The sequence below is a fragment of the Macaca thibetana genome, chromosome 15 (assembly GCF_024542745.1).
Source record: "Macaca thibetana thibetana isolate TM-01 chromosome 15, ASM2454274v1, whole genome shotgun sequence".
Classification (NCBI taxonomy): domain Eukaryota; kingdom Metazoa; phylum Chordata; class Mammalia; order Primates; family Cercopithecidae; genus Macaca; species Macaca thibetana.
The window spans coordinates 11,094,782-11,121,864 of NC_065592.1; the positions used below are offsets into that span (position 1 = coordinate 11,094,782).

The 27,083-nt window shown below is 49.6% G+C and overlaps 2 protein-coding genes across 9 annotated transcripts in view; one reads left to right on the forward strand and one right to left on the reverse strand.

The window, feature by feature from the left end:
- PTRH1 (peptidyl-tRNA hydrolase 1 homolog) overlaps positions 1 to 27,083 on the forward strand; it is a 272,344-nt gene that overhangs the window by 230,874 nt on the left and 14,387 nt on the right. The gene's annotated exons all lie outside the window — the stretch shown is intronic.
- Positions 1 to 27,083, reverse strand: part of LRSAM1 (leucine rich repeat and sterile alpha motif containing 1) — a 53,817-nt gene that overhangs the window by 16,142 nt on the left and 10,592 nt on the right. For 6 of the 8 annotated variants that reach the window (XM_050759904.1, XM_050759907.1, XM_050759909.1 and 3 more), the window contains 10 exons: positions 26,437 to 26,558; positions 20,930 to 21,020; positions 14,499 to 14,629; positions 10,153 to 10,182; positions 9,606 to 9,728; positions 9,132 to 9,271; positions 7,848 to 7,892; positions 5,428 to 5,498; positions 2,600 to 2,699; positions 667 to 754 (listed from right to left, as the gene is read on the reverse strand). In XM_050759904.1, coding sequence (XP_050615861.1) covers positions 667 to 754; positions 2,600 to 2,699; positions 5,428 to 5,498; positions 7,848 to 7,892; positions 9,132 to 9,271; positions 9,606 to 9,728; positions 10,153 to 10,182; positions 14,499 to 14,629; positions 20,930 to 21,020; positions 26,437 to 26,558 — 941 coding nt within the window. Of the gene's footprint in view, positions 1 to 666; positions 755 to 2,599; positions 2,700 to 5,427; positions 5,499 to 7,847; positions 7,893 to 9,131; positions 9,272 to 9,605; positions 9,729 to 10,152; positions 10,183 to 14,498; positions 20,880 to 20,929; positions 21,021 to 26,436; positions 26,559 to 27,083 lie in introns of those variants that run through there. The other 2 variants (XM_050759910.1, XM_050759911.1) reach the window with 2 other exon arrangements.

A 27,083-nucleotide genomic window follows, 5' to 3' on the forward strand; every position in this document is an offset into this window, starting at 1 on the left:
ATTAGCTGGGTGTGGTGGTGGGTGCCTGTAATTCTAGCTACTTGGGAGGCTGAAGCAGGAGAATCGCTTGAACCTGGGAGACAGAGGTTGCAGTGAGCTGAGATCACGCCACTGCACTCCAACCTGGGCAACAAGAGCGAAACTCCATCTCAAAAAAGGAAAACAAAAACACTAAACAGAGTAATATGGACACTGAAGGGGAGGAAGTCACGGGGCCCTTTGTTTCATCCACTCAAGGGCCCTGCCAGGCACCTCCCGAGCACCGCAGAGGTGGAAGAGCAGACAGCAGCACAGCAGGTCTAGACATGAGAAGAGGCCAGAGGTCCCACAGCGTCCTCTGTGGCCTGACCTCCATGGTGTGGTCACCATCACCTCCTGCCACTTAGGTCCTTCCAATGGAGCCTTCTACACAGGATGGAGGTGGGAGCCTCCCAGGGAGCAGGTGGAGGTGCTTCTCTGGATTTTAATGACCAGAAGACCATCCCCCGGGTCCCCCCTCGGCCTCTCTCTACCCCTCACCCTGATCACTTGTACACTTCTATGGTCACAAACCTCTGGGGTCCCACACGCTGTCTAGGAAGGGCTCTGTGTAGAGCTCAGCGCTCTGTCCTGGCTCCTGAACCTCCCTCCTGAGCCCCCGCCCTCAGGCCCTGGGCGAGGACCCACCTCCTGCAGGATCTGGCTGATGGCTTTGTTCTGATCCATTTGCTGCCATGACAGAATCTGCTGGAATCGTTCATCCATTTCGGCCATGCTGCCAGAAAGACAACAGATTCATTCATTCTTGGAATGTTTCCTGAGCACCTACTATGTGCCAGGCGCCTTGGAGGGGATCAAGATAACCCATTTCTTCATGGGACCACACTCATGGAGTACCTGCTGGGAGCCGGGCCCTGGGTGGGGCACAGACATCGAGTCTGTCTGAATCCCATGCCCTGGAGGGAAGGGGATCGAGTCGGGAGCTGGGAGAGAGACGCTTCCAGGTCCTCTCACCCAACCCTCCACCAGAATCCCCTCCACAGCACCCCCCGAAATGGATGCCTGGCCTCTGCCCAGCCACCTCCATGGGTGGGGAGCTCCTGACTCCCAAGGGTGGTGAGCCACCGAAGTGTGACAAAACTGTCCTTCCTGGCATTTTCACCCTGGGCAGGAAGCAGGGAGCAGCCCCTGATTTGGGCACAAGAACCTGCAGTCTCAAGTATGTCTGTGCTTTGGTACCATCTTGTTTTTTTTTTTTTTTTTGAGATGGAGTCTTACTGTCACCCAGGCTGGAGTGCAGTGCAGTGGTATGATCTTGGCTCACTGCAGCCTCTACCTCCCAGGTTCAAGCAATTATCCTGCCTCAGCCTCCCACGTAGCTGGGATTATAGGCGCCCACTGCCACGTTTGGCTATTTTTTTGTATTTTTAGTAGAGACGGGTTTTTACCATGTTGGCCAGGCTGGTCTCAAACTCCTGACCTCAGGTGATCCACCCACCTCGGCCTCCTAAAGTGCTGGGATTACAGGTGTGAGCCACTGCACCCAGCCACCATCTTGGTTTTGTTTATTTCATAATAGCAATTATTTTTTTTCCAGTGAGGTCCCTGCTTCACAACAATAGCAAGTATTTATTGGACCTTTATGCACTAGACATCATGCTCATTAACACTCATCAAATCCTCCACCAACTCTAGGGGTAGGTACTATGATTTATCTGATAAGGAATTTGAAGCCCAGGGAAGGAGACTCCCCTGAGACCTCACGGTTAGTAAGGAGAAGTGGGACCCGGATCCAGGTCTGTTTGACCCCTGTGCTTGCAACTCCTAAGCACAGTGTCATGTATAAGGAAACGGGCAAGAAATTCCCACATCTGCAGGGACCCAGAGGAGGCTGGCACAGTTCAGGTGCCCTGGAGGGTGGCAGCTGTGCCAGCCACCTGCATGGGAGGAGAAACAGGCATCCAGGGCTGCTGGCCTGTCCCTGTCTGGGGATCCTGAGCACGGACTGAGTTTTCCCCACTGGCTCTGCTGGGTGCCTGTGGAACCTCCAACAAACCCACAGTGCCACAGTGAGCACAGGGAGCCGGACCCCAGGGAGGCCATCAGCATGAAAGCAACCCCTTCGCTTATCCCTCCAGGGCATCCCACTCCCAACCGTGGGAGTCCTCGGACACTAACGAGTGTACCACAGTCAAGAGCACACCCCTCCCCTCTGCTGGGCTCAAACAAATCCTGGCTCCACGACCTGCTGGCTGTGCTTCCTTGGGTGTGTTATACAGTTTCTCAGAACCTGAGTTGCAATTGTAAAATGGGGTTAATAACAATACAGTCCATCCTAGAATCAGTGAGCGAGTGCGGGTCATCGCTTAGCTGAGTGCCTGCCACACAGGGGGTGCACAAGAAATGGGAGTGACTGTTACTACTTTAACGCAGTCCAATGCTGAATCATGGATCCAGCTAGAAAACTCAAGAAGAGCAGCCATCACTTGCCCCTAATGGCAGATAGGAGGCTGGGGTGGACCAGGGCGGGAGGTTTAGTGCCCAGCTCTCATCCCACGGTCTTGGGCCCCAAGCCAGCTCCCCCAACTCCCTCACCTGGGACTCCTCTTCCTTACCTTACCTGGAACAGGCCTGCTGGACCAAGTTCTGCCTCTGAGATTCATAGGCCATCTGGATGAGCCGGTTCTTACAGCTCTCCGTCAGCATCTGCTGCATGGCGGCTGCGGGAACATGAGGTGGGGACAGCTGAGTGGGGTGGCTGTTCCTGGGGCACTTGGGCAGGGATGCAGCAGGGATTTCCACGGGAACTGAGGAAGAGGCCTCCTTGAGGCCTCACCTGGTTACCTACCTGAGAGTCACCTTAAAAAACCCTTTGTTCTTTTCTTTTTCTTTTTTCTTTTTGAGATAGAGTCTTATACTGTTGCCCAGGCTGGAGTGCAGTGGCGTGATCTCGGCTCACTGCAAGCTCTCCCTCCTGGGTTCACCCCATTCTCCTGCCTCAGCCTCCCGAGTAGCTGGGACTACAGGGGCCCACCACCACATCCAGCTAGTTTTTTGTATTATTAATAGAGACAGGGTTTCACCATGTTAGCCAGGATGGTCTCGATCTCTTGACCTCGTGATCCACCTGCCTCGGCCTCCCAAAGTGCTGGGATTACAGGTGTGAGCCACCGCGCCCCGCCTGTTCTTTTTAATTATAAAAGCAACATATGCTTGGAAGGCTAATTGTAAAACACTGAATAGCACATACATAAAATCATCTGTGATCTTGTCATCCAGAAATATTATTCCATTTTGATATATATCCTTCTACTCAATTTTTATGCGTTTAGGAATTTAAAATATTAAAATAGGCCAGGCGTGGTGGCCCATGCCTGCAATCCCGGGACTTTGGGAAGCCGAGGCAGGTAGATCACCTGAGGTCAGGAGTTCGAGACCAGCCTGGCCAAGATGGCAAAACTGTGTCTCTACTAAAAATACAAAAATTAGCTGGGCATGGTGGCAGGTGCCTGTAATCTCAGCTACTTGGGAGTCTGAGGCAGGAGAATTGCTTGAACCCAGGAGGCAGAGGTTGCAGCGAGCTGAGATCATGCCACTGCACTCCAGCATGGGCAACAGAGCGAGACCCTATCTCAAAAAAAAAAAAAAAAAAGAAAAGAAAAATCAAAAAATTAAAATAAAAGAATTGAAAGAAAGGACTAGAATAGATATTTGTACACACAAATTTGTAGCATTATTCATAACAGTCAAAAAGTGGAAACAGCCCAAATACCCATTGATAGATGAATGGATAAAGAAAATGTAGAGACTGGACATGGCAGCTCACACCTGTAATCTAAGCACTTATGGGAGACCAAGGTGGGAGGACTGCTTGAGCCCAGGAGTTTGAGACCGGCCTGGGCAACAGAGTGAGACCCTATCTCTTTAAAAAAAGAAAAAAATTAGCCAGGTGAGGTGTCGTGTGTCTGTAGTCCCAACTACTTGGGAAGCTGTAGTGGGAGGATTGCTTGAGCCCAGGAGGTGGAGGCTGCAGTGAGCGTGTTCGCACCACTGCACTCCAGCCTGGTGACAGAGCAAGGAAAAAAAAAAAAGAAAGAAAGAAAATGTGGCATATACAGGCAATGCAACATTATTTAGTATTGAAAAGGAAGAACATTTTTCCCTGGTGGGCTTGTGTTTAGAAACAAAGAAATAGAAAAAAAAAAAAAGGGAAAGAAATTCAAACACACGCTACAACATGGACGAACCTGAGGACATTATGCTAAGTGAAATACGATAGACACAAAAGGAGAAATATTGTATGATTCCACATATAGGAGGTACCTATAACAGTCAAATCCATACACAGAAAGTAGAATGTTGATTCCCAGGGGCTGAGGGGAGGGGGGCATGGGGAGTTAGTGTTTACTACGGACAGTTTCAGTTGAGGAAGATGAAAAAAAAGTTCTGGCGATGGGTGGTGCTGGCAGCTGTACAACAATAATGCCGCAGAACTAATCTATTTTAAAATGAAGGCCGGGCACAGTGGCTCACGCGTGTAATCCCAGCACTTCAGGAGGTTGACGCAGGCAGATCACTTGAGGTAAGGAGTTTAAGACCAGCCTGGCCAACGTGGCAAAACCCCGTCTCTACTAAAAATACAAAAATTAGCCTGGTGTGGCGGTGTGCGTCTGTGATCCCAGCTACTCAGAGGCTGAGGCAGAGAATCGCTTAAACCTGGGAGGCGGAGGTTGCAGTGAGCCAAGAGCACACCACTGTACTCCAGCCTGAGCGACAGGGCGAGGCTTTGTCTCAAAACATAAATAAAATAAAATAAAATAAAGTGATTAAGACAGTAAATTTTACATGATGCATATTTTACAATTAAAAAAACGAAAATGGTATCATCCCACTTCCCACTTTTTATGAACACTCCCCATGATAACATGTTAATGGGATGCTAATACCAGAGCGCCACAGCACATGGATCACCAACATTTATTTAAATAATCCTCTATTTGGGAGCATTTGGACTTTCTTTTTGTTTTTTTGAGAAACAGTCTCACTGTGTTACCCAGGCTGGAGTGCAGTAGCGTGATCACAGCTCACTGCAGCCTTGAACTCCTGGGCTCACGTGATCCTCCAGCCTTGGCTTCCTAAAGCACTGGGATTACAGGCATGAGCCCCCACACCTGGCCCATTTCCTCCATTTTGTAGCTAAGAAAACCAAGGCTTGGAAAAGTGGGGGGCAGTTATGTCCCTAAGGTCACATGGTGGGTGTCTGAACTGGGATTCTGAATCCATGTCTAGGCTGACCCCAGAGCCTGTGCTCTATGGCAGGACTTGACTGCCCCTCTCGAGGGCCAACACTCAATGCCCTCCATGCATGGCCAAGAGAGGGAGGGCCATCCACCCTGCCAGCCCGGCCAGCAGGCAGCGTGCTCACGAGCTCCCCATCCCGAAACTCACAGGCAACCTCACGTCGCCGCAGGTTCTCAGTCTCCTCCTGGGTTATGGACATCAACTGTTCCATTCTTATTCTAGAAAAAAATCCGTCCATTCATTCAGCAAATTTAACATTTCCAACAGGAAATCCCAGCAGCTGAACACCACCTCCTCCAGGAAGGCCTCCTTGATTTGGCAACCTACACCTGGATGAGCTCTCTGGATGCCTAACACACCACAAGCAACCCTTGGGGCCCTGTTCACCTTCAGCCTGTAGTTCGAGTATCTTGTGTAAAAAGATGGACACTCCCTTAGAAAATGGGCAAAAGAAGCAAATAGCCAATGCTGAAATTCAAGTGATCAATAAACATCTGGAAAGATGCTTAACATTACTGGTAACTAAAGAAAGTAAAACCTTTTCACCTACTAGGTTGGTTGAGATGAAGAAAACTGGTAACTGCTGGTGCTGGTGAAGGTGATGATGGTGGAGAAATGCGCACTTTCCTAGCCTGCTGAGAGGAGTGTCAACTGGCAGAATGTTTTTGGGACGGTAAGCTGGCACCTAGCAAAATGTCCTTTAAATATTTCCTTCAAAAATAGTCACATGGCCGGGTGCGGTGGCTCACACCTGTAATCTCAGCACTTTGGGAGCCTGAGGCGGGCGGATGACTTGAGGTCAGGAGTTTGAGACCAGCCTGGCCAACATGGTGAAACCCCATCTCTACTAAAAATACAAAATCAGCCGGGCCTGGTGGCACCGCGCCTGTAGTCCCAGCTACTTGGGATGCTGAGGCAGAAGAATCGCTTGAACTAGGGAGTTGGAGGTTGCAGTGAGCCGAGATCGTGCCACTGCACTCCAGCCTGGGTGACAGAGTGAGACTCGGTCTCAAAAAAAAAAAAAAAAAAAAGTTGCTGGGCGCAGTGGCTCACGCCTGTAATCCCAGCACTTTGGGAGGCCGAGGCGGGCGGATCATGAGGTCAGGAGATCGAGACCATCCTGGCTAACACGGTGAAACCCCGTCTCTACTAAAAATGCAAAAAAAAATTAGCCAGGCATGGTAGTGGGCGCCTGTAGTCCCAGATACTCAGGAGGCTGAGGCAGGAGAATGATGTGAACCTGGGAGGCGGAACTTGCAGTGAGCTGAGACCGTGCCACTGCACTCCAGCCTGGGCGACGAAGCAAGACTCCATCTCAAAAAAAAAAAGATATACGAAAAATTCTGCTTTAAATATAGCCTGTCACTTTTCCATTAGCAATATGTTATGTTTTCCCTTAATGAGGAATGTTATTCAATAAGACATTTTTTTTTTTTTTTTTGAGATGGAGTCTCGCTCTGCCGCCCAGGCTGGAGTGCAGTGGCCGGATCTCAGCTCACTGCAAGCTCCGCCTCCCGGGTTTACGCCATTCTCCTGCCTCAGCCTCCCGAGTAGCTGGGACTACAGGCGCCCGCCACCTCGCCCGGCTAGTTTTTTGTATTTTTTAGTAGAGACGGGGTTTCACCATGTTAGCCAGGATGGTCTCGATCTCCCGACCTCGTGATCCGCCCGTCTCGGCCTCCCAAAGTGCTGGGATTACAGGCTTGAGCCACTCAATAAGACATTTAATGGCTATAGGTTATTCCTCCATACATAATTTATGTAACTAAATAATTTTTCTTTCCAGAAATGTAGATTTCTTTTCTGAATTTTTTTTTTTTTTTTTTTAACCTGGAACCACAGGCGTCTGCCACCACTCCTGGCTAAGTTTTGATTTTTAGTAGAGACAGGGTTTTGCCATGTTGGCCAGGATGGTCTCGAACTCCTGACCTCAAGTGATCTGCCCACCTCGGTCTCCCAAAGTGCTGGATTACAGACGTGAGCCACTGCGCCTGGCCTGAACTTTTTATACTAGGAATATAGTTGGACATTATAAATATAGCCTTATTCATGTCTCTGTTTTTCAGGAGTTTACATATGTTTTAATGAACTTGAAGGGAATGATTCTTTGTAATTAAATATCCTCTAAAGAGGTGAATCTCCTTATAGCTTTAGGGAAATGTCCTGGTACAATCCTCTGGAGAATCACAAGACATTCTCTCCTCAAAGCTGCCCTCCTTGGCTGGGCGCGGCAGCTCATGCCTGTAATCCCAGCACTTTGGGAGGCCAAGGAGGGCGGATCATGAGGTCAAGAGATCAAGATCATCCTGGCCACCATAGTGAAACCCCATCTCTACTAAAATACAAAAAATTAGCTGGGCGTGGTGGTGCACGCCTGTAGTCCCAGCTACTCGGGAGGCTAAGACAGGGGAATCGCTTGGACCTGGGCGGCGGGGGGTTGCATTGAGCTGAGATTGCGCCACTGCACTCCAGCCTGGCGACAGTGTAAGACTCCATCTAAAAACAAAAACACAAACAAACAAACAAACAAAAAAAAAAAACCTGCCCTCCCCTGGAAGAACACTTACCTTTCATTTTCCAGCGATTTCAAAATCTCGGAGCTTTTCTTTTGTCTGTGGAGAAAATCATAAAAGGTCCTGGCAGTCCCCAGCAGGCCTGTTTCCTGTCTCACTGCCCGGGCTGTGCAGAGGGGCTTAGGAAATGGGCTGGGGGCCCCTTAGCTCCACCACCTAGGAGCTCTGGGTTCTCAGCCAGTTACTGAAACCACTCAAGTCCCAGGTTTCCTCACCTAAGAAATTAGAAGAATAAAAAACCCAGCCGGGCACGGTGGCTCACATCTGTAATCCCAGCACTTTGGGAGGCTGAAGTGGATAGATCACTTGAGGTCAGGAGTTCGAGACCAGCCTGGTCAACATGGAGAAACCCTGTCTCTACAAAAATTAGCCAGGCGTGGTGGCTGTGGTCTGAAGAGCAGAGCAGGAAATGGGATATCTGATAGCTGAGCCTGTAGTCCCAGCTCCTTGGGAGGCTAAGGCAAGAGAATCCCCTGAACCTGGGAGGAGGAAGTTGTAGTGAGCCGAGATCGCACCACTGCACTCCAGCCTCAGTGACAGAGTAAGACTCTGTCTCAAACAAAACAAAACAAAAACAACCCAGCTTCTTGGTGAATTTGTAGAGTTAATGAGAAAATAGATGTAACAAGCTGGCACATAAGAAGCACCCAACAAGTGACCGGTTTCCTGAACTCATGCAGGTACTGTGAAACTGACAGGTGATGGAGGAACAAGTGATTCAGGGTTAGAAAAAGGAGGCCTGGAAGCAGCAGGGCATATGGCTAGAGCCTGTTTCTGGAATGGTCCTGCAATGGACCCCCTCACTAGACTTCTTAGGCTTCTCTGGCACCATGTCTCCCCAGCCCCATCAAGATCTGCTCTCAGTAGCTCCTACCGTGCATAGAGTTTGTTAAGGCAAATCTCACTACAGGTGAATAGCTGACCTCAGTGCAATGGGTTACGTAGAACCTAAAATACTGGAGCAGATGTGATCCCAACTATCTAGTCGAACCCACTCACTTTATAGATGGGAAGCTTGGGACCCAGTGGGGAAGCACTTGCCTGAGGCCACAGGTCCAATCTGGTAGCAGTCTCATGCTAAGAAACCAGACTTTGTAATGCCTGGGTCAGATTCTTTTCTCTGTACGCTGGTGCCAGTTGAAGCACCCAGACTGGATCCTGACAAGGGAAGCCCGGGGCAAGAGCAGAGGTGGTGACGGAGAAACACACTCCTCCTGGAGCCTCAGGGGACTGCCTGGGGAAGGACTCTGGGGCTGGGGCCGAGGAGCAGAGCCCAACCTCTGATTCTCCTGCAGCAGCTTCTGGATCCGGCTGGAGATGTTCTGTTCTGTCTGCTTCAGCTGCTCCTGCAGCCGCTGCCGCTCTGCGTCGAGGTGGCGCTGGTGCTCACTCAGGCCCTGCTCCAGCCGGGACTGCTCCTGCAGCAGGGGGTGGGAGTCCTGAGCCCCTGGGACCCCCTCAGATGCTGTGAAGGGTACTGACTGGGGTTAGGAGGCTGTCTTTCCACCCCGCCTTGCCAGTCCTTTCTGTGTGGCCGCGGGCCAGCTCCTCCTGGCAGGCCTCAGAGTGTCCATCTGCACACGGGGAGGCTGGCCTGGGTGATCTGTAAGGGCCCTCCTAGGTGCTGGGGGACAGAAGGAAGTGACAGCTTCATCCCACTGCCTTTCCACACCCCAGGGACCTCGCCCCAAGCCAGGAGGCCACTGGCTGGGGGGTGCAGCCAGGCTGGACCCTAGCAGGCAGCTCACAAACCTCCTTGACCGTCTGAAGGATCTCATCCTTCTGGCTGCTGCTCTGCTGAAGGAGCTGGGCGTGCTCCCGCTGCCCCAGTTCCAGGCGCCGTTCGAACTCGAGTTTCTCCAGCATCTTCTGTTCCTGCAAGACACAGATCCTGGTGACTGTCAGCACAGGCCCTGGGGGAGTTAGGACATAGAAATAGGGAGAATCCACCCCTCAACACTGACAGTACAGGTTCCAGGTCTTCATGCTGAGCAACCCCCACTCCCCTCCTTCCAGGGCCCAACTGTAATAAAACAAGCTGTTAACAGGAAGAGGCTGGGGTCTAGAGCCTGGGGCTGGGCTCAATCCCTCTGAGCCTCAGTCTCTGCACCTGTCCCATGGATGCTCTACCACCCACCCGAGGCACGTGAGGATGCAGCAGACCGTGCGTGTAAGAGGAAGGCATTACTGTGACCTCTAATTCTGAGCTGGGAAGAAGTCATTTTCTCAAATATTTTCTGAGTTGCTTTGAGATCTTTAATGAGAAAAGAGTGACAGAAGGGTAAAGGCATTTTCTTACCTTCCTCTTCTCATAGTCTGAGAACCTGTTCTGGGAGGAAAAAAAGACAGTGGTCAAGAGAGGGTGGCAGCAGTGGTTCTCCCTGGCATGGGCACCAGGAACCCCTGGGCAGCCTGATGTTATACAGACCCTACAGACTCTGGCCCACCCCAGACTACTGCCTCAGAATGGTGGGGTCAGGGGATGAGGGGATCCGTATTGATCAAGGGCACCAGGTGGTCCCAATGGACACCTGATGAGAACCCCTGGGCTGCCACTGTGTGCGTGGCACCATAGGAGGGGGGTCTTCAAGACAGTCCTGGGATGCAGCCCTGAGCAGGGATGGCGGTCTGAAGAGCAGAGCAGGAAATGGGATATCTGATGCCCATGGATGTCTGCGTAACACACCTACAGCACCCAGTTTCAGTCCACCAAAATATTCACAATGCACAAAGGTGTGGGGACAACTTCATGCAGAATTATTCAGAAGAGCAAAAACACTGGAAATAACTCACACATCTATTAGCGTCTGTCCGTAAGTCATGGTGCATCCATATAGTGGACTATTTAACTGCCAACGGGGTGAATGTGTGTGATCCCTCACCTGTATGTAGCACGATTCTACTTTTGCAAAACCATCATCAAGAAAACTCAACTCTGAGCCTATGTGTGTATGTATTGAGTCAAAGGCCAGGAAAGGACAGTCATTAATCAGTCAACGATGACTACCTCCAGGCAACGGGAGTGCAGGGTGGAAGGGCTGACATTCACTTGGTTTGTAATTGTCTGTATTGTTTAAATTTATTATAAGGAGCAGGTATATTGTTGGAGCAACATTTATTATAAGGAACAATTCTATTATTGATGTTTAATTAATTATTGATGTAATTAAACATCAATACATACATACACAAGAGTTAGGTTTTTTTTTTTGAGATGGAGTTCTGCTCTTGTTGCTCAAGCTGGAGTGCAGTGGCACAGTCTTGGCTCACTGCAACCTCCACCTCCTGGGTTCAAGTAATTCTCCTGCCTCAGCCTCCTAAGTAGCTGGGAAAACAGGCACCCACCATCACACCCGGCTGATTTTTTGTATTTTTAATAGAGACCAGACTGGCCAGCATGGTGAAACCCCATCTCTACTAACAAAAGGCAAAACTTATCCAGGCGTGGTGGCGGGCGCCTGTAATCCAAGCGACTCGGGAGGTTAAGGCAGGAGAATCACTTGAACCTGAGAGGCAGAGGTTGCAGTGAGCTGAGGTCATGCCACTGCACTCCAGCCTGGGCGACAGAGACTATCTCAAAAAGAAAAAAGAAAACAATTCCATTACCCTCGAAAATTCCCTCATGCCACTTCATCATCAAGTCTTCTTCCCACTCCAGCCACTGGCAACTACCTATCTGCTTCCTTTTTTTGTTTTGAGTTTTCTTTTTCTTTTTTGAGACAGGGTAGCTCTGTTACCCAGCGTGGGGTGCAGTGGTGTAATCTTGGCTCACTGCAAACTCCAACCTCCTGGGCTTAAGCCATCCTCCCACCTTAGCCTCCCTAGTAGCTGGGGCCACAGGCACGTGCCACCGTGCCTGGCTAATTTTTTTGTATTTTTCGTAGAGACGGGGTCTCGCCACATTGCCCAGGCTGGTGTTGATTGAGTTTTCTTTTTAAACATAAGAATGGAAATAGACTAGCCCATCCTGTTCTGCAATCTGCCCTTTTCACTAATCCATGCATCCCGGCGAGCCGAGGCTCAAATGCTCCATCTCATGGTGTGCACATGACCCAGGGGCAGCCCCTTCCCACTGACAAACATTTGGGGGGCATCCAATACTACAAATAAGGCTGCAATAAACACTCCTGCAAATGTCTCCTCATGCAAGCATTTCTCTTGGGTATACATTGAGAAGCGGAACTTCTGGATCAGGGGCTGTGCCCATGAAAATTTTTTTTTTTTTTTTTTTTTTTGAGACGGAGTCTTGCTTTGTCACCCAGGCTAGAGTGCAGTGGCCGGATCTCAGCTCACTGCAAGCTCCGCCTCCCAGGTTCACGCCATTCTCCTGGCTCAGCCTCCCGCGTAGCTGGGACTACAGGCGCCCACCACCTCGCCCGGCTAGTTTTTTGTATGTTTTAGTAGAGACGGCGTTTCACCATGTTAGCCAGGATGGTCTCGATCTCCTGACCTCGTGATCCGCCCGTCTCGGCCTCCCAAAGTGCTGGGATTACAGGCTTGAGCCACCGCGCCCGGCCTGTGCCCATGAAAATTTTTGACATCTGGAGGGTGTGGTGGTTCACACTTGTAATCCCAGCACTTTGGGAGGCCAAGGTGGGCAGATCACTTGAGGTCAGGAGTTTGTGACCAGCCTGGCCAACATAGTGAAACCCTGTCTCTACTAAAAATACAAAATTAGCCAGGCATGGTGGTGCGTGCCTGTAATCCCAGCTACCTGGGAGGCTGAGGCTGGAGAATCACTTGAATCCGGGAGGTGGAGGTTGCAGTGAGCCGAGATTGCACCACTGCACTCCAGCCTGGGCAACAGAGTGGGACTCCGTCTCAAAAAAAAAATTAAAATAAAAAAAATTTTTTTGACATCTACTGTCAAATTATCCTCCAAAGTAGTGATATCAATTTTCACTCCCAAGAGCAGTTTATGAGGACACCTGTTTCCCACTCTCTGGCCAACAGAAATTGTCATGTCAAAATGTGTGCCAGTCTCGAGGAAGGAAATGGTATTTCAATGTTGTTTTAACTTACATGCCTCTCCTCTGATTACCAGCAAAGTTGGCATTTTTAAATGTTTGTTGAGACAGAGTCTCACTCTGTCACCTGGATAAGCTGGAGTGCAGGGGCGCAATCTCGGCTCACTTCAACCGCTGCCTCCTGGATTCAAGTGATGCTTGTGCCTCAGCCTCCCGAGTAGCTGTGATTACATGTGCACGCCACCATGCCTGGCTAAGTTTTGCATTTTCAGTAGAGACAGGGTTTTACTACATTGACCAAGCTGGTCTCAAACTCCTGGCCTCAAGTGATCCACCTGCCTCGGCCTTCCAATATTTTTTTCTATTGGGATGGTTTTCTTCTTACTGATTGGAAAGAGTTCTTTCTACGTTCAATCTCTGAATCCTTTAGCAAGTGACTATGTTGCAAATATTTTCTGAGAACGTGAACTGGCACAATTTTCCCATACAGCCTTCTCCTCCCTCTCTAATTCTTGTTGAACTATAAAATAATAATAATAAAATCCCAAAAGCATTCCCAGCAGCAGTGGAAAACGGGAAAGGGTGGCATCTAGGAACCAGAGATTAAGAGTCACTGGAAGATATGAAGCCACATGCCTGGCAGCTGGCACTCCTGCCCGGTGATGGCCTCCCCTATCTATCAGCCAGCTGAGGACCCTGGATCGTGAGCCTTGGGGATGGGGGCAGAGGGTACACCCAAGCTAATGTGGCAAACCCTTTGGGCTTCCTCCTCCATGTCGTCCTGTGCTAGCTTATCGCCAGACCTGACAGGGCCAGCCCGTCACTGGTGCTCACACATGTGCCTGTCTGACTCCTCCACTAGACCCAGAGCATGGTGGGTGTGTGTTCCAGACGGTGAGTGGCATTTAGTTCAGAAGTATTTGCTGAGAGAGAGCAATGAATATTGCAGACACAATCCCTATTCTCACAAAGCTTCATCCAGCATGGGAGACAGACATGAGACAGATCATTTCCCAGAGTTCCTCATCAATTTAGCACTGTGATAAGTGCTACCAAGGAACTGTGCAGGGCACTCTGAGAACACACAACAGGAGACCCGACCTGGATTGGAGCTTCTCAGAGGATGTAATGTTTAAACTGAGAACTGAAGGAGGCTGAGCATGGTGGCTCATGCCTATAATCCCAGCACTTTGGGAGTCTGAGGCGGGAGGATCACTTGAGCCCGGGAGGTTGAGGCTGCAGTGAGCTATGATCGCACCACTGCACTCCAGCCTGGGCGACACAGCAAGACCCTGTCTCAAAAAAAGGGAAAAAAAAAAAAAAAAAAAAGAACTGAAGGATAAGACAAGTGAGTGGGGAGATTCCAGACAGAGGGAGCTGCTTACTCAAAGGCCCTGAAGAGGGAAGGATCGTGGTTATTTCAGGGAACAGAGAGCAGCAGGGCACAGCTTGTGCTTGGCAAGCTGGTGGGATGAGGCTGCCACAGCAGGCCTTGAAAAAGCAGTTCAACTCGTCGGGAGGCCAGTTCTAGTTCTATGGAGGAATCCCGGAGCTGCAGCTCTGAACCACACACCCACCTTCCATTCCCAGCTCCCTCAACACACACACACACACACACACACATGCACGCACATGCACACGCACACACATATGCGTGCAGCAGGCTGGCTTGTCTTACCTGCCACTCTAATTCCTCCCTTGAGAATCTGTCCGTGGGCCCATCGGGGCTGTCCCGAGAGTTCTCGGTTCCATCTTGCTCCAGAACAGGCAGCAAGTACTGGGAAGGGGGGTAGTATTCCAGCCCTGACTCTGTAAGAGAGGAGACACAAGCTGACCAGGAGGGAGGAGGCAGCTGAGGTACCCGGAGACACCAGCTCCCACTGCCAGGGCAGCCGGCCCCGCCCTGACTTAGCCACTGCTCTCCTCTTCCCTAGCCTGGGCGCTCTGTGGTTTTCACCGGTCCTAGCCCTGGGCCTGGAATGTGGCAGGTGCCCAGCAAATGTCAGCAGAGTGAGTCAATGGGTACTGGCTACACCTTCCACTCAAGTGAGAATGAGGTGATGAAAAAGCCTGAGATAAGAAGTGAAACCTGGGTCCTAGATCCAGCTCTACCAATAATTCCCTGAATGTGAGACCTTGGGCAAGATGCTTTCCTTTTCTGGCCGTGTATTGTTTTGCCTGTAAAATTCCAAAGGGTTCATACCTTAGACCCACTTCCTATTTGGCTGTTTGTCTTTTTCCCGTTGATTTGTAGGTGCTCTTTATATATTGTAGTTAATAACCTTACGTCTATAATATGTTGTAACTGTCTTCTTCTAGGTGATAACTGGTCTTCTAACTTTGATGATGGTGTCCTTCCGGGGTAAACAAGTTGTAAGTTTTGATGTACTCAAAGTTATCATTTTCTCCTCATGGGAAGGATACAGTCAGGTCACAAGAAATACTAAAAATGGGCAGAATACATATGAAAAATATTCACAGAATCAAGGAAGTGACATTAGAATAATAATGGGCTCTCTTGTTATCCGTCCAATTAGCAGAGTCTTTAAGATAATACTGTGTGTTATGCAGGTTGTGATGGGGGAAAAAGGTCCTCCCAGCCACTCCTCATGGGACGGACACAGGTGGGACCTCTTCCCAGGCACCCTGGGGTGCTCGTGCCCTCTCATCCACCCTAGGGGAAAGTGCACACAGTGACAGAGAGGTGTCAGTTCAAATGTTCAGAACAGCAGGAAACTGGAAATGCCCTCCGTGTTCACCACAGGGATGGCTACGAAGCTACTGGCACCACCACATGAAATCCTGTGACCAGTTTAAGGGGACATTCAAACCATATTATGAGACCAGAAAATACCCAAGACTTTTCTTGAGAGAAAAAAAAAGCAAGGCATAGAATCACATCATATGATATCTTTAATGGTTTCTTTAATGTCTATTTTTATTTTTATTTATTTATTTTCATTTTTTGAGATGGAGTCTTGCTCTGTCACCGGGCTGGAGTGTAGTGGTGTGATCTCTGCTCACTGTAACCTCCGTCTCCCGGGTTCAAGCGATTCTCCTGCCTCAGCCTCCCAAGTAGCTGGGATTATAGGCATGCGCTACCACGCCCAGTTAATTTTGCATTTTTAGTAGAGACAGGGTTTCGGCATGGTTGGTCAGGCTGGTCTCGAACTCCTGACCTCAGGAGATCCGCCCGTCTTGGTCTCCCAAAGTTATGGGATTACAGGCGTGAGCTACCACGCCCGGCCTCTTTAATGTTTTTAAAAAGGTCAAAAAACAAATTATATATATATATATATATACACACACACACACACACACACACACACACATATATATATATACTTCTACATAGTTTAGGTAAATTGAAAAATTATTTCTTGGCCAGGCATGGTGGCTCACGCCTGTAATCCCCGCACTTTGGGAGGCTGAGGCAGGTGGATCACGAAGTCAGGAGTTCAAGACCAGCCTGACCAACATTTAGTACAATATTTTTGTACTAAAAATACAAAAATTAGCTGCGTGGTGGCACACACCTGTAATCCCAGCTACTCAGGAGGCTGAGGCAGGAGAATCGCTTGAACTTGGGAGGCGGAGGTTGCAGTGAGCCAAGATTGTGCCACTGCACCCAGCCTGGGTGACACCGAGACTCTGTCTCAAAAAAAAAAAAAAAAATTTATTTCTTGCTGGGTGTGGTGGCTGACGCCTGTAATCCCAGCACTTTGGGAGGTCGAGGCGGGGGGATCACCTTAGGTCAAGAATACAAGACCAGCCTGGTGAACATGGCGAAACCCTGTCTCTACTAAAAATACAAAAATTAGCCAGGCATGGTGGCAGGCGCCTGTAATCCCAGCTACTCAGAAGGCTAAGATGGAAGGCTTCAACCCGGAGGGACGGTGGCTGCAGTGAGCCGAGATCTTGCCACTGCACTCCAGCCTGGGTGACAGAGCGAGACTCCATCTCAAAAAAAAAAAAAAAAACAAAGAAAAAAGAAAAATTACTTCTCAAGCTGTGTAGTAGGTATACATACGTTCACTCCTTTATTCTTTATGACTAGCATATATCTAAATATTGCATAATTTCATTTTTTTTTTTTTGAGAAGGAGTCTCACTCTATCACCCAGGCTGGAGAGCAGTGGCGTTCATTCCGCCTCCCTTGAACTCCACCTCCTGGGTTCAAGCAATTCTCCTGCCTTAGCCTCGTGAGTAGCTGGTGCCCACCACCGCGCATTTTTGTATCTTTAGTAGAGATGGGGTTTCATGTTGGCCACGCTGGTCTGGAACTCCTGACCTCAAGTGATCCACTCGCCTGGGCCTCCCAAAGTGCTGGGATTACAGGCATGAGCCACCGTGCTCAGTCAAAATCTCTCTCTTTTTTTTTTTTGAGACAGAGTTTTGCTCTTGTTGCCCAGGCTGCAGTGCAATGGCGCATTCTCAGTTCACTGCAACCTCCACCTCCTGGGTTCAAGTGATTCTCCTGCCTCAGCCTCCTGAGTGGCTGAGATTACAGGCATGTGTCACCATGCTCAGCTAGTTTTTGTATTTTTAGTAGAGACGGGGTTTCTCCATGTTGGTCAGGCTGGTCTGGAACTCCCGACCTCAGGTGATCCACCCGCCTCGGCCTCCCAAAGTGCTGGGATTACAGGCGTGAGTCACCACGCCTGGCCCAAAATCCTTTTTTTTTTTTTTTTTGTTAAACACAAGGTCTCTGTCACCCGGGCTGGAGTGCAGTGGCGCAATCTTGGCTCACTGCAATCTCCGCTTCTTAGGCTCAAGCGAACCTCCCACCTAAGCCTCCTGAGCAGCTGGCGTTACAGGTGTGCCACCAAGCTGGGATAATTTTTGCATTTTTTATAGAGATGAAGTTTTGCCATGTTGCTCATGTTGAACTCCTGGGCTCAAGCGATCCACCCACCTTGGCCTCCCAAAATGTTGGGATTACAGGTGTGAGCCACCTTGTTCAGCCCCAAAACCGTTTTAAAGAAAATAAAGGCTTTGGTCTAGCTAACTCAGCCACTGGCCAGGGTGTACATTGGAATCACCTGTTGCTTGAAGACTCTGATTTGCATATGTGCGGGCTGGTGGCTATGACTGTAGCCAACCCTCTCCACTTTCTTTTAAAGTAAAATATAACATACATAAAGAAGACAGCACAAAATCTTTCTCTCTCTCTCTCTTTTTTAAGATTAGTCAAGTGCAGCGGTGAGAAGAGGGGAACGAGTAGAACAAGGACTTAAATCTGTAATTGACTGTGAGCAATCAATCGAGATAACTCATTGCCTTTGGGCCAACCGAGAGCACAGAACGCAGAGCTTGATGAATGTTTAAAGGTGAACACACTCTCATGACCAGGAACCAGTGCTGGTTCAAAGCTCTGTGGTGACTGACATGAGCACGTATTCCTTTGTGTCTGGCTCCTTGCACTCCACATTGTTTGTGAGACTCATCTAGGTTGTTGGAAGGAGCAGTGGCTCATTCTTTCCACTTGCTGTGTGGTATCCACACATGAGTATAAAACAGTCTAGTTATCCATTCTACTCCTGATGGACATTAAAGCTGTTTCCAGTTTGGACTGGTATAAATAGTGCTGCTAGGAACATTTTTGCACATGGCTTTTGGCATTTATTCATGTGCGTCTCTGTTGGGCATTGATATGGTCTGGCCCTGTGTCCCCGCCTAAATGTCTGACTTCTAATCCCCACGTGTTGGGGGCGGGACCTTGAGGGAGGTGATTAGATCATGGGGGCAGTTCCCCCATGCTGTTCTCATGGCGGTGGGTGAGTTCTCATGAGATCTGAGGGTTTTATAAGGCGATTCCCTCTTCACTTGGCACTCATTCTCTCTCCTGCTGCCCTGTGAAGAGGTACCTTCTGCCATGATTGTAAGTTTCCTGAGGCCTCCCCGGCCATGTGAAACTGTGAGTAAATTAAACTTTTTTTTTTTTTTTTTTTGAGACGGAGTCTCGTTCTGTCGCCCAGGCTGGAGTGCAGTGGCCATATCTCAGCTCACTGCAAGCTCCGCCTCCCGGGTTTACGCCATTCTCCTGCCTCAGCCTCCCGAGTAGCTGGGACTACAGGCGCCCGCCACCTCGCCTGGCTAGTTTTTTGTATTTTTTTAGTAGAGATGGGGTTTCACCTAGTTAGCCAGGATGGTCTTGATCTCCTGACCTCATGATCCGCCCGTCTCGGCCTCCCAAAGTGCTGGGATTACAGGTGTGAGCCACCGCGTCAGGCCTATTTTTTGTTTTTTATTTTTGGTTGACTTGTTAGCAGGAAGTTTGTGTTTTTTTTTTCCATTGAAAACTTTTGGCCATTTTAGTGGGTGTGTCGAAGTAACTCTCTGCAGTTTTAATTTGCATTTTCCCATTGATTAAGATGATGTTGTGCACTTTTTTCAGATACTGTTCGTTATCTGTATCTCATCTCTCTCTCTTTTTTTTTCTTTTTGAGATAGAATTTTGCTCTGTCACCCAGACTGGAGCACAGTGGCACAATCTCAGCTCACTGCAACCTCCGCCTCCCAGGTTCAAGCGATTATCCTGCCTCAGCCTCCTAAGTAGCTGGGATTACAGGTGCCTGCCACCATGCCCAGTTAGTTTTTGTATTTTTAGTAGAGACGGAGTTTTACCATGTTGACCAGGCTGGTCTCAAACTCCTGACCTCAGGTTATCTGCCCACCTCAGCCTCCCAAAGTGCTGGGATTACAGGTGCGAGCCACTGTGTGGACATTCTCTTGTAAAAATTCTTAGTCAAGTCTTTTGCTAATGTCTTCCTCGTGGATCTGTAGGATTTCTGTTTATAGTCCAGATCCCAGTCCTCTGTTGGATATATATGTATTGCAAATATCATCTCTAACTTTATGGCTTTGCTTTTCTTTCCCTAAATGGTATCTTTTGAGGAAGAGAAATTATATTTTAATCAAACCATTTTTTTTATTTGTTTGTTTTTGTTTTTGAGATAGGGTATCGCTCTGTTGGAGTCTTGCTCCAGGCTGGAGTGCAGTGGCATCATCACAGCTCAGGCTCAGGTGATCCTTCCACCTCACTCTCCCAAGTAGCTGGGAACACAGGCATACGCCACCACGCCTGGCTGATTTTTGTATTTTTTTTTTTTTTGTAGAGACAGGGTTTCACCATGTTGCCTAAGCTGGTCTCAAACTCCTGGGCTCTAGATCCTCCTGCCTTGGCCTCCCATAGAGCTGGGATTACAGCGCAAGCCACCATGTCTGGCCTTAATTAAATCTAATGTACCAATCTTTTATAATGAGTACTGCCTGCCTCCTGTTTAAGGAAGAGGTTAAAGTTCATTTTTTCCACAGGGACATTCAGTTGATCCAGAATCAGCTATTGAAAAGACCATCCTTCCCCACTGTTTTGCAATGGCCACGATAAGTCAGGTTATCGTAGGCATGTGTGCATGTGTGTCTTGGTTGCGTTCTGAAAGTCCCACAGGTGACCAGAACCACTGAGAACTTCCGGCCTGACAGGGCATCCTGCTCTCCTCCCGCCTCCCACCAGTGCTGGCTTCGGGTTTTAGCTCCTTCTGCTGTGCATCTCTCTCCTGGATGACCTGACAGCCTCCTAACTGGTCCCCTCCTGCACTCTTTCTTTCCTCCTCCAATCCCTTCTCCTCCCTGCAGCCTAATGACTGATTACATGCTCTCCCAGTGGACACTGGGCCCGGGCACGGTCTTTGGCTTCCCCCATCTCTTTTCTCTCTGCTTCCTCACTCCAGCTACACTGGCCCTCTCTCTGTCAAACTTCCCATCAAGGCCCTTCCATATGCATCTGCTGGCGGAACAGCTTTCTGCTTTTTTCTAAATCTTAACCATGACTCCGTGTCAGTGGAGCCACACTCTCAAAGACAGGCCTTCCCCATGGCCCCAAAATATATCAGCCGCGCCACTGTACTCCCATAACCACAGTCTGAAACTCTTTCCCTGTCTAATCGCTTGTTTTGCCTGCTTCCGTTGCCAGACCTCGAACTCCAAACAGGTAGGCACTGTGGCCATTTCTTTCTGTCTCTGCTGTTCCCCAGCCTGGGCTGGCACAGGGTGGCCGTGGGGGTCATGGTTCCTCAGTGAGGGGAGGAGGCGGTGGCCTGGCTTTACCTTTGCAGAGGAACTGCAGGATGGCCGCGGTGCCGGCACCACACACCTCCCGCGGCGGGTAGACCATGGCCGAGGCATCGAGGCTCAGCATCTGCAGACACAAGGGGAACCCGCTTTACTGTGCAGTTCACTACCAGTGCAACCAGAGACCACACGATTTCCTTACCAATTTGTGTGTCCTCTGTCGCCTCCACCCAGCAGGCATGGCCTGAGAGCAGAGGTGACTGAGCTATCTTGTTACTTACAGCTGCATTCCTAGTGCCTGGGATGACTGCAGGCAGGCAGTGTGATACCCTACCTTGTTTTAACCGGAGTGACTCTCCTAGCAGAGAGAGAGCCGGACAGACTCCATTTCAGTTTCTTCACCTGCAGCCCCTTTTACCTCCCTCCCTTAAGGGCATAACTAGTGTAAACTGACTCAAAGCACATGTAGGAACGCACTTACTGATAAGATATAGAGGCAAGCTGCACCAGCAGCTCCTGGGGAGGCCCGCGCGGTGGATGACACACAAAGCCCCGGCATTTATCTCTCTGTGATAGTTTAAGCCCCTGCACCTGGAACTGCTTATTTTTTGTAACTGCTTTTGTAACCAATTAATTTTTTAACTTTTTGACAGTTCTGCTTCTGTAAAAATTGCTTCAGCTAAACTCCCTCCTCCCCTATTTAGACCATGGTATAAACACAAAACTAGCCCCTTCCTCAGGGCCAAGAGAATTTTCAGCGTTAGCCGCCTCTTGGTAGCTGGCTAATAAAGGACTCCTTAATTTGTCTCAAGTGTGGCGTTTCTCTATAACTCGCTTGGGTACAACAGAAGCAAGCACTTTTTTACATTTTTCTAAGACAAGTTCTCCCTCCCATCGCCCAGACTGGAGTGCAGTGGCATGACCACTGCAGTCTCGACCTCCCCAGGTTTAAGCGATCCTCCCACTTCAGCCTCCTGAGTAGCTGGGACTATATGCACGCAGCACCATGCCTAACTCTTGTATTTTTTTGTAGAGGTAAGGTCCTATTATGTTGCCCAGGCTGGTCTCAAAGTTTTGGACCCAAGCAATTCGCCCGCCTCCCAAAGTGCTGGAATTACAGTGTGAGTCATGCACCCGGCCTCTCAGTTCACTTTGGATAAATACATAAGTGAGTGAAAAAAAAGAAGTTATAGGATAGCATATAGCATATGATTCCACTGGCTGGGTGCAGTGGCTCATGCCTGTAATCCCAGCACTTTGGGAGGCCAAGGTGGGAGGATCACTTGAGCCCAGGAGTTCGAGACCAGCCTGGGCAACATAGCGAGACCCCCAACTCTATTAAAAAAAAAAAATATATATATATATATGGTTCTTCCTTTGTTAGATAATACATTCATACACTTTCACATTAATATTTTATAGAAAAAAATTGGAGGAATATATATCAAACTCAAAGTGGTTTCCTCGAAAAGGAGATTCTGGGTTACTATCTACATGAAATGCTACTATTATTATTATTATTTATTTATTTTTTTTTTTGAGACGGCGTCTCAGTCGCCCAGGCTGGAGTGCAGTGGCGCGATCTCCGCTCACTGCAAGCTCCGCCTCCCAGGTTCACGCCATTCTCCTGCCTCAACCTCCCGAGTAGCTGGGACTACAGGTGCCCGCCACCATGCCCGGCTAATCTTTTGTATTTTTTAGTAGAGACGGGGTATTATTATTATTTTTTGAAACAAAGTCTTGCTCTGTGGCCCAGGCTAGAGTGCAGTGGTATGATCTCGGCTCACTACAACCTCTGCCTTCCCGGTTCAAGCAATTCTCCTGCCTCAGCCTCCTGAGCAGCTGGAACTATAGGCGCGCACCACCACACCCAGCTAATTTTTGTTAAATTAGTAGAGATGGGGTTTCGCCATGTTTGGCCAGGCTGGTCTTGAACTCCTGACCTCAAGTGATCCACCCACCTCGTCCTCCCAAAGTGCTAGGGTTACAAGCTTGAGCCACTATGCCTGGCAGAAATGTTTCTTAATATTTGCATTTTTTTTTTTTTTTACAGTATACAGTATGAATTTTAAATTATGTAATGACAAATGTTTATTGGCGCACACAGGCAGATGCCTCCGTGTTTATGAAGCCCAGGAAGCAGGGGCCTCAGCTCACAGCCACAGAACTGCTCCGTCCGCGGTGTGAGTTGTGTTGGACCCAGCCCTCCCCCTGCCAAACTCTGACTTCCCATAGGCCTTCCGATCCCACCGAGTGCTGGCAGGCACTGATATCCTCTATGCCTGGGTATCAGGGGAGTTCTGGAAAAGGAGAAGGCCTGGGAAGCTCTGATTTTGCTGTAGCACAAGTGGCTGGGTGGGAAGGGTGGCTCAGGTGCCCCAGCCCTGGCCAGCCCAGCCCTCACACGGTGGGTGTTGAGTGAACGTGCTTTGCACAGGGGAGTGGGAGACTGCCCCAGGAAAGAGGAACTGACCGCCCAGATGCTGAGGGTCCAACAGCAGAAACCCCCATACCAGGAAGCAAATAAACCCCACATGGGTGCTCTTAGCCACCATCAGTAAAGCGAGGTGGCTTAAGGGCACAGACTCTGGGCTATACCAGGATGCTGGCTACAAGCCACGTGTGGCCATTTACGGTTACATTTTAATTAACTGAAAATAAATCTGATTTAAAGTTTGGGTCCATGGTTGGTTGCAGTCACCACATTTCAAGGGCCCAGCAGCTACAAGTAGCCAGGGTGGCCATGTTAGCTGCACAGATGATAGAGCATTCTCATAGTGGGCAGCAGGAGCAGTGACTGGACACTGCTGTGCCACAGACACCGCTGTGGCTTTAGATCCTGGCCCATCGCATGCTGGCCGTGTGTTTGCTTGATCAGGCCCCTTAGCGTCCCAGGGCTGTGGTCCCCTCATAGCCAAACAGGCAGTATTACTGACCTGGTGAGCTGTTTGGTAGGTGGTATGGGTGACACCTGAAGAAGATCTTGCCCACAGTATGGCCTGAACTCAGAATGGTTATCTCACCCTAAAAGGTTTGTCCGAGTTGCCACCAAGAAACTCAAAAGATTTTTTTTTATGGAATCAAAATAAAATGAAGTGTCTACGTTGGGTGCGGTGGCCCACGCCTGTAATCCCACCCACTTGGGAGGCAAGGCGGGAAGATTGCTTAAGCCCAAGACTTTGAGACCAGCCTGGGCAACATCGTGGGACCTCATCTCTATGAAAAATAAAAAAATTAGTCAAGTGTGATAGGGTACACCTGTGGTTCCAATTTCTTGGGAGGCTGAGGAGGAGGATCTCTTGAGCCCAGGAGTTTGAGGCTGCAGTGAGCTACGACTGAGTCACTGCACTTCAGCCTGGGTGACAGCATGAGGCCCTGTCTCAAAGAAAAAAAAAATTGAAGTGTCCAGAACTCCTACTAGATGTCGAGGATGGCTTCAGGATTGGGAACGTGCTCTGAGCTGTGTTGTCTAAAATGGTAGCCACCAAGGACCCATGGCTATTTAAATATAAATTAATTAAAATTCAACGAAATCAAACTTTTAGTTCCTGGCTGAACACACAAGCCACATTCCAGGTGCTTGATAGATACACATGGCCAGCGGCTGCTGCTCTAGACAGCACAGTCACTGAACATTTCCATCACTGCAGAAGGTTCCAGTGGGCAGCAGAGAGGACAAGCCATGTTGGCCCGTCTCCCCAGCCGGCCCTTCCTCAGGCAGGAGGGCCCCAGCTGCTAAGGTCAGTCCTTCCTCTGCTATCTCTGTGCTCACCCACACATTCTGACACAGAAGCCTCTGCTCGGCAGGCTGGGCTGGCTGAGAGTGGGGTCAACTCCAGGCCACTCCGGAATGCTGGCCAGACTGCGTGCCACCATGAATGGAGAAGTCCGCGTTCCAGAAGCCGAGTTGTTCAGAGGTGGGGAGCACAGGCATCAGCTTCAGATGGCCTGGTTTACAACCATCTCTGCTGTCAGTGACTGCGTGGCCCTTGGGCAAGTTTCTTAAACTGCCCGTGCCTCAGTTTCTTCATCTACAAAGTAGCACAATAGTATCTGCCTCACAAGAGTTCTGTGATGATTCATGGAGCGATTCCAGGTTATGCCCAGTCTTAGAAAGCCCCAGATGAAGGTGAGCCACCTCATCAGCATGACTGTGAGAGCCACTTTCCCTGAGCAGCGGCCCCTGTCAGTGTCTGTCATAGGCTGAACTGTGTCCCCCTCCCAAGTTCCTATGTGGAAATCCTAATCCCCCGTCCCTCAGAATGTGGCTGTATGTGGAGATAGCATCTTTAAAGAGGTAATTAAGTTAAAAGGGGGTCATTAGGCTGGGCCCTAATCCAATATGACTGGTGTGCTTCTAAGAGGAGGAAATTTGGACACGGACATGTACACAGGGAAGATGAAGTGAAGACACAGGGAGGGAAGACAGCACCTCCGAGCCAAGGAGAGAGGCCTCAGAAGTCACCAGCCCTGCCAACACCTTAAACTTGGACTTCTAGCCTGTAGAACTCCCCTGGCCTGGGTAATTCTGAACCCGCATCCCGACAGCTCCCTACCTCCTTTTCTCCCTCCCAGCTTTCTGGGCCCCGTATCACACAGGCTCAGCAGCTTCCAACCACATCACTTCCCCGCCCCTCCCTGAGCACAACCTGTGCTTCCCACCACCTGCCTCCTGCACCTGGGCTGCCCCTGTTATCCAGGTCTGCTCAGAATCTCTTTTTTTTTTTTTGGAGACGAAGTCTTGCTTTGTTGCCCAGGCTGGAGTGCAATGGTGCAATCTCGGCTCACTGCAATCGCCACCTCCTGGGTTCAAGCAATTCTCCTGTCTCAGCCTCCCCCAAGTAGCTGGGATTACAGGTGTGTGCCACCATGCCTGGATAATTTTTTGTATTTTTAGTAGAGACAGGGTTTCACCATGTTGGCCAGGCTGGTCTCGAACTCCTAACCTCAAGTGATCCACCCACTTTGGCCTCCCAAAGTGCTAGGATTACAGGTGTGAGCCATGGCACCCAGCCCAGAAATCTTATTCCTCCTTCAAGGTCTGGCTTGAATATCACAACTTTTTTTTTTTTCTCCTGTAACTTTTATTTTAAGTTCAGGAGTACATGTGTAGGATGTGCAGTTTTGTTACAAAGGTAAACATGTGCCATGGTGGTTTGCTGCACAGATCATCCCATCACCCAGGTACTAAGCCCAGCATTCATTAGCTTTTCTTCCTGATGCTCTCCCCACAACCCCGCTCTGACAGGCCTCAGTGTGTGTTGTTCCCCCACCGACAACTTTCTTAAAGTGTCAGCCTCTTCTGGATTCAGCTTTCTTTCTTCTTCTTTCTTAATGTATGTTTTTCTGCCTCTATTATGGCAGCAAAAGTCATATAATTACGAATGTTCACACATTGGCCTCTCTACAAGCTTCCAAGGACCATGCCTTGGGATCTCTGTGTGATCCTGGCACCGTGAGATCAGGGCAGGCACTCAGTAATGTGGGAGAGGGGAGGTGGGCAGGCCAGAGAGCATCCCAGGCAAAAACAGCTTCCCATTTACCTCCAGGGTTCGAACGTGAGCCAGCATCTGCGGCAACCTCTGGATCTCGTTTCCACTGATGTTGAGGGTACGCAGGCTTCGAAGCTCCCCCAGGGTGTCTGGAAGCTCCTTCAGCTTGTTGTCTGCGGAGACCCCAACAGCACAGCTCAACACCCCAAATCTCCATCACCAGCTTCCTGCCTGATACCCGCTGGGAGCCACTCTGACCTCTGGGGCACACACCAGGTCCTAGGTCCTGAGGTTTCGTAGCATCAAGAAGGTGGAGTTCCGGTTCAAGTCCCCACTCCACCAATTACTAGCCACGAGACTTTAGACAACTGGCTTTGCCTCCCTGTGCCAGTTTTCTCACCTGGAAAATGGGGACAACACTGCTACCCAGCCTTATAAGAACATGGGGAGATTGGAGGTTCAGGTAGATGATGTGTGAGGTCCTCCGCACAGGGCCCCTCACGCTGTAATGACTGAGAATGGGGCGCCACTGTTGTTCTCATTACTCAAATGTTACAGTTGATAAATGGAGGCACTCTGTGCAGGAAGTGCTTAAGGACAGCGAGGAGAAGGCAGAGAGCTGGGTGTGGCGAGCAGAGCGCTCCTGCGGGTAAGGCACCTATGAGGTAGTCTTGGCTCTGTCACCATCCCACTGGGTG